Below are 7,659 nucleotides of genomic sequence, written 5' to 3' on the forward strand. Positions count from 1 at the left end.
AATAAAAACAGAAACACCTTATTTACATAAGTATTCACTCCTCCTTATCCCAGGATTGACCAGGCTACTTTGCCTTTCAGAGTGGAGATGGAACCAAACTCATGTCAGACAGACAGACAAACTCACTGATTCACTCACAGTGACTGACTGGCTGACTGACTGACTGACTGACTGATTCACTCACTCACTCACTCACTCACTCACTCACTCACTCACTCACTCACTCACTCACTCACTCACTCACACATAACCCATTGGACCAAGGCCGAAATCTGTGTTTTTTTCCACTACTTTAATGTATTTACCTTTACAGTCCCCTTATGAGCCACATATGGAAGTGTTACACATTTGTATTTTTCAGGTCAACCAGTACAAGAAATGTTTTAATACAAAGTTACTCTCACAGCTTCATTTTACATGTTCTGGTAGATATGACAACATTTTGGGACTGTATTATCTGCAATATCTAAGTGTGTCAGGATTTAAATACCACGATCTGCCCGTTTATGTCTGAATATGAGCTCTCCAACATTAGCCCACTGGTTACATTCCCTTAGTAATATCAAATAACAACTCAGGAATGTGGTTTGGTGTGTAGTCAGCTATTACATGACACTTGATATGCATGAAAAAGAGTGAATATAGATTTAGTATTTATTTTTAAAGTTGTTATTACATTATTGGTTAAAGTTATTACACTATTAATGAAAAAGCTTTTACCCACTCCATAATGTATTCATCAATGCATAATGTAATAAAAGCTTTTTAGATATATAACGTTATTAGGTTATTGACAATTTATTACATAATGAATGCAACATGTATTACATTATTAGCAGCTATTACATTATTGTCAGTTATTACATTATCAGTTGCTACAAACCTGTATATGCCTATGTTTATTGCACCACCTATAATAAATCATGTTTGCCCTCAAAACTCTCTGCATGTGTTTTTCCATGCCTTCTCAGTCCCAACTTTCTAGACATCCTATTTAAAATATGCAGGGTTATTAATTGCAACAGCTTATTGTTTTGCACAAAGACTAGTGGGTCACATTTCACACAATGTAGTTGGATGAAAAAACAGTTGTTTTAATTACTTAAAGGGAAATGTATGTGGTTTAGAAAGTGCCTTCAGAAAGTATTCATTCCCCTTGACTTAGTCCACATTTTGTTGTGTTACAGCCTAAATTAAAAAAGGAATTAAAAATAATAATAATTCTCACCCATCTACACACAATACACCATAATAACAAAGTGAAAGCATGTTTTAATTTTTGAACATTTATTGAAGATGAAATACAGAAATATCACATTTACCTAATTGCTTTGCCACATGTTTTACAGTATTACTTTAGAACTTGTCGCAAACAGAATGAATATTTTGGATATTTTTTATTCTGTACAAGCTTACTTTCTTTCTCTTTGTCAATTAGGTTCATTTTGTTGAGTAACTAGAATGTTATTCATCCATCCTCAGTTTTCCCCTATCACAGCCATTAAACTCTCTAATTGTTTTAAAGTCACAATTGACCCCATGGTGAAATCCCTGAGCAGTTTCCTTCCTCTCCGGCAACTGAGTTAGGAATGACGTGTGTTTCTTTGTAGCAACCGGGTGTATTGATACACCAGTGTAATTAATAACTTCACCATACTCAAAGGGATATTCAATGTCTGCTTTTTTTTTACCCATCTACTAATAGAATGTGAGGCATTCGAAAACCTCCCTGTTTTTTTGGGTTGAATCTGTGTCTGAAATTCACTGCTCGACTGAGGGACCTTCCAGATAATTGTATGTGTGGGTTACAAAGATGAGGTAGTGATTCAAAAATCATGTTAAACACTATTATTTAACACAGAGTGAGTCCATGCTACTTATTATGTGACTTGGTAAGCAAATGTTTACTCCTGAACTTATTTAGGCTTGCCATAACAAAGGATTTGAAGTACTTATTGACTCATTTCACTTTTAAAAATGTATTCAGTTGTATAAATTTCAATTTAAAAAACATAATGCCACTTTGACATTCTGGGGTATTGGGTGTAGGCCAGTGACATAACATCTCAATTTAATCCATTTTAAATTCAGGCTGTAACACCACACATTTAGGAAAAGGTCAAGGAGTGTGAATACTTTCTGAAGGCACTTTGCAGAGAACTGCTGAATAAAGATGGTCCACTTTAATGTGCTTCCATATTTCCAATGGTTTCCTTTTATAAAGCCAGCATGCTAGGTGACATGTCATTGAACTACAGGCAATGTTTGTAACATTTAATAACTTACTATTTATAATGCATGCCACTTTAGGTCATTTTGTATGCTAAGTACAGGTAATATGTAATCGCTACAACCGATTCTCCAACAGAAGCTAGTTGATTGGTAGGGCAATGGGTAAATACATGTCAGAGTGGTCCTGAGTGATATGTTTCTGGAGATGTTTGATTATGATGATGATTAGACTTGGTACAGTAGGTGAGAGGTGTAGCAGGTTGCATGAAGGATCACTGGCTGCCTTTAGATCCCACAGCATCCCTCACCTCTTGGGGCACTTGGACAGTCATACCATCCATCCACTTCTGCACTGTCACCTGGCAACCAAGACGGGACCTGTCAATCAGAAGCAGATTAGAGGCAGACAGATGATGAATTACCGAATTTCCTGCACTTTGTTGTGTCTATGTCAGTTCAGCAGTGAGGCCCTACCACTTGTTTCTGTTTTGACCGGATTAAATCAACATTTATTGTGTGTGCCTGTTTTGATTGAGCTGTGATTGCGTATGTAAATCATAACATTTCCACAAGCAAAGGACAGCGAAGGACACTTTATCATTTCAAAATTAAACTCACGTCTTTGTAAGCCCGTAAGCTAGATCTAGCATATCCATCTCCTCATCCACCGTTGGTTCCATCTTCTCATAAAATGTCTTGTCAAAAATGAGATGACAGGTGGAGCATGCTAATGTCCCCTCACATGCACCTGAAGAACAACAGAGGAGACAATAAAGGGACATATGTGAAAATCCTTAAAGACACCTGGATAGTAGATGGCTTTTATACTGTAAATGCAACATACAGTGATACATATTTGCTAAAGATATTCATATCTTACTTGTCTATTTTTCCTGTTTACATACCAAAACCACTTATGTCCAAGTTTTTGTTTACAACAACATCCAACAGGGTCTGTCCTTCAGTAACAGCAGTGGTGGTTCTGATGCCATCTTGGTTAATAAAGTGTATTATGACTTTTTCCTCCGACAAGCTGTAAAAATCAGAGCTTGTTATAAGCCATGACTTTCCAGATAAAGAGTACATATCATTTATCTTAAGCAATATGTTTGAAAAGGTCGAACATTTAGCGGTCTTTCTGGATGTATTGTGTCAAAGCCTATTAAAAGATTTTAATCTTCAGCCAACTGAATTAACATTTATCAGCAGTTATTATATTATCACCCATTGTAGAGGTACTCACTATAATATGGCTCTGGGTAAGAACAGAGAAAGAACCGTATGAAAACATCATTAAAATGTACAGCAGATTATAAAATATATAGTTTCAAGAGACCTATAAACTAACCTTAGCAGATAATGTTATGGTCCTACAAGCAATTTCAAATCACCTACCTGTTCTTTTCAGAGTCGGAGTGTATGGCCGAGCGGATGGTGATGGCTTTGCCTTGGCTGTGTGGGGTCCAGGTTTTAATGAGGCAAGTTTTGACTCCCATTGAGATACGGGGTGTATTGACCATCTTAGTGAAAAGGAAGGAGCCGAGATACAAACACCTTGCCATGTTGGCCTGTGGCATGTCGATTGTGGACTGAGTGATAAAGGGGGCCTCTGGTGAATACCATCAGCCTTGAGTAGAACTCAGCCCACAAGAAGGGCCAAGGCCAAGCATAGATAACCTAACCTCAGCTCTGCAGATGGCAGAGAATGGTTTAGCTAACATCTAGAAGAATTACACATCTCATCAACCCTAAGGTCATCGTAGATCTTCAAGTATGCATCCTCAATGGCTTCCTACACTGTTTAAACACAATTAGCTCATTTTGACCTCTGATGAGAGCTATTTGTTCCTCATAAGAATATGCTGTTGTTTTTCATTGAAAAAATAATGCGATCTCTGTCCAGAAAACTTAGATATAAAACTCATTTAATTGCATTTGGAGCAGCCACCTGTTATGTGACTTTATGGATAACCTATAAGACTTTATTACCTACAAGATGTTGAACATATGTCTCAACTACTGTCTGTATGATGATGTGTGGCCATTGTAAACCTGCTTTAAGTTTTAGAATGTCTTACAAAAATGTAATGTCTACTCTTGTTGCTGGAGGGAACACATTTTTACATTTTTAGCTCACAGAAAACTGGCCCACATATCATCCTCTAGGTATGTATATAAAAGTACATTATGTGAACATTAGGTTGTACAATGGTCAGGTTTAGCTCTTAATGTTTGTTAAGGCTAGACAATATACACACATCCACACAAAGGTTGGAGCAGGGTCAGCCATAGGGTCAACCACAGTGCAGCACCCCTGGAGGAGTTTAGGGGTTAAGTGCCTTGAGCAAGGACACAGTGGCAGGACAGGCAACTAGAATCTCAAACAACTAAATGTAAAAAATGTAATTATGGTCCTCACACTGAGGGTGTCTCTGACCTTTACGAGCTCACAGCAAATCTGACCACATCATTTTAGAAAATGCATATCTAACAACAAAGTTATTCCACTAAGCCTACTGCTTTGTGAATGGATGAACATGTCATGCTCAATGTGAGAGCAGTATTGTGTCAATACATTTTGTCTAAGGACAGGTTTGCATGGCAACCAATGATGTATACAAACCCTGAATTGCTGATGTTATGTTTTGGCCATGGAGAGGCTTTGAAACCACCGGTCGGCCATATTGGTACTCCCCGGAGCGGTCCTCCATAGGAAGGAATGGAATTCTACAGTTTTTCAATTAAATTTTTCAATGTCAAAAATTCATATATTTAAGTATTTTTTGTTGTCACGGGGACAGTAACATTAGTACTTTCAAAACATACTTTAAGGAAAATATTTTTAAATATATTAAATTTTTTATTGGTATGTTTAGCATATCATTTTAAAGTATGCATTAAGGTGCCTGTAATAGAATAAACGTGGCAAAAACAAATGTAGCCATTAATACATGTATTTCTATAATATTATTTACAATAGTGGGGGAGTGCCAAGATGGAGAGGCAGTGGCTTCAAAACCGAAAACCCTAACAGTCATCTAGTATATACAGTACCAGTCAAAAGTTTGGACACATTTATTCATTCAAGGGTTTTTCTTTATTTTTACTATTTTCTACATTGTAGAATAATAGTTATGACATTAAAACTATGAAATAACACATAGATTCATGTAGTAACCAAAAATGTGTTAAACAAATCAAAATATATTTGAGATTTGAGATTCTTCAAAGTAGCTACTCTTTGACTTGATGACAGCTTTGCACACTCTTGGCATTCTCTCAACTAGCTTCACCTGGAATAATTTTCCAACAGTCTTGAAGGAGTTCCCACATATGTTGAGCACTTCTTGGCTGCTTTTCCTTCCCTCTACGGTCCAACACATCCCAAACCATCTCAATTGGGTTGAGGTCAGATGATTGTGGAGGCCAGGTCATCTGATTCAGCACTCCATCACTCTCCTTCTTGGTCTCCTTCTTGGTCAAATAGCCCTGTTTTGGGTCATTGTCCTGTTGAAAAACAAATGCTACTCCCACTAAGCGCAAACCAGATGGGATGATGTATCACTGCAGAATGCTGAGGTAGTCATGCTGGTTAAGTGGGCCTTGAATTCAAAATAAATCACAGACAGTGTCACCAGCAAAGCACCCCCACACCATCACACCTCCTCCTCCATGCTTCACGGTGGGAACCACACATGTAGAGATCCTCTGTTCACCTACAAAGACACTGCAGTGGAACCAAAAATCTCAAATTTGGACTCATCAGACCAAACAACAGATCCCCACTGGTCTAATGTCCATTTCTTATATTTCTTGGCCCAAGCAAGTTTTTTTAATTATTGGTGTCCTTTAGTCGTGGTTTCTTTGCAGCAATTCGACCTTGAAGGCCTGATTCATGCAGTCTCCTCTGAGCAGGTGATGTTGAGATGTGTCTGTTACTTGAACTCAAAGCATTTAATTGGGCTGCAATTTCTGAGGCTGGTAACTCTAATGAACTTATCCTCTGCTGCAGAGGTAACTCTGGGTCTTCCTTTCTTGTGGCGGTCCACATGAGAGCCAGTTTCATCATAGCACTTGTTTTTGTGACTGCACTTGAAGAAACTTTCAAAGTTCTTGAAATGTTCCAGATTGACTGACCTTCATATCTTAAAGTAATGATGGACTGTCATTTCTCTTTGCTTATTTGAGCTGTTCTTGCCATGATATGGACTTGGTCTTTTACCAAATAGGGTTATCTTCTGTATATCACCCCTACCTTGTCACAACACAACTGATTGGCTCAAACGCATTAAAAAGGAAAAAATTCCACAAATTAACTTTGAACAAGGCACAGCTGTTAATTGAAATGCCTTCCAGGCAATTACCTCGTGAAGCTGGTTGAGAGAATGTCAAGAGTGTGCAAAGCTGTCATCAAGGCAAAGGGTGGCTACTTAAAGTAATATATTTTGATTTGTTTAACACTTTTTTGGTTGCTACATGATTCCATATGTGTTATTTCATAGTTTTGACGTCTTTACTATTATTCTACAATGTAGAAAATAGTCAAAATAAGGAAAAACCCTTGAATGAGTAGGTGTGTCCTAACTTTTGACTGGTACTGTATATAAATCATTGATGGCAACTGGTGTCCTTGTTACCATGCAACCCTGTCCTTCATGACCAAGGTCTCTGGAGTTCTCAGTATCCCTGACAAACTTGCTCAATGATAACAACATCCTAACAAAACATTGATTTTACACTTCATTAGGTAATTATAGTTGAGTACAGTCTTTATATTTTGACTTTGCGGGACTGTAGGCGGTGATTTTAATAAATTGGCATAGCATGGACTTAGAAGTATGTTTATGTTTTTCACCTCTCCCCTCTCATAAATAGGAGACTCATTACAGCAGGTTTTGCTGAAGGTTAACAACACGAGGCAGCATAAGCAAAACATCATTTACGTACAAATTACAGCTGTGTCTATGTGATGCACAATGACGTGTGGAAATATGCACATGCTTACTACATATGCTCAATGACATTTGTGGGGGGAACTACAACAGGCTGTGATGCAGGATATTGAATGCAATAACCTTCAAAGACAGACATCAGATAACACAGCCCTGTATTTCAGCTTGTTGAAGAATTATCTCCAGTTATGTTTTTCCATTCAACTCACTGCAAAACAAAAAATAACTACAGGAGAGTATCTTTCTGGGTCCAGATCTTATGCACACATCTTATGCACCCATATACCAGTGTCTGTAACACTGGATCAACTACTCTCATCCTACCAGGTAAAAATGCATGATTGAAACAACATTCTCTATGTGTCATATTTCATTTCCCCCCCCAACATACTGATGTTTACCATCCATTGAAGAAGTAGTAAACGTACATAGTTTGTGTTGTTATGTTGCTTTGATGATAACACTTTATATGAAG

The 7,659-nt window shown here is 37.6% G+C and overlaps 1 protein-coding gene across 1 annotated transcript; it reads right to left on the reverse strand.

The window, feature by feature from the left end:
* Positions 1–2,024: 2,024 nt before the first annotated feature.
* Positions 2,025–3,821, reverse strand: fdx1b (ferredoxin 1b). Its single transcript, XM_024422679.2, has 4 exons — positions 3,628–3,821; positions 3,138–3,265; positions 2,851–2,980; positions 2,025–2,610 (listed from the first exon to the last, which is right to left on the reverse strand). Exons 1-4 carry the CDS (start codon positions 3,807–3,809, stop codon positions 2,505–2,507), a joined length of 546 nt encoding a protein of 181 aa, XP_024278447.1. The 5' UTR covers positions 3,810–3,821; the 3' UTR covers positions 2,025–2,504.
* Between the last annotated feature and the right edge of the window lie 3,838 nt (positions 3,822–7,659).

The sequence above is a fragment of the Oncorhynchus tshawytscha genome, linkage group LG30, assembly GCF_018296145.1.
Source record: "Oncorhynchus tshawytscha isolate Ot180627B linkage group LG30, Otsh_v2.0, whole genome shotgun sequence".
NCBI classification, from domain to species: domain Eukaryota; kingdom Metazoa; phylum Chordata; class Actinopteri; order Salmoniformes; family Salmonidae; genus Oncorhynchus; species Oncorhynchus tshawytscha.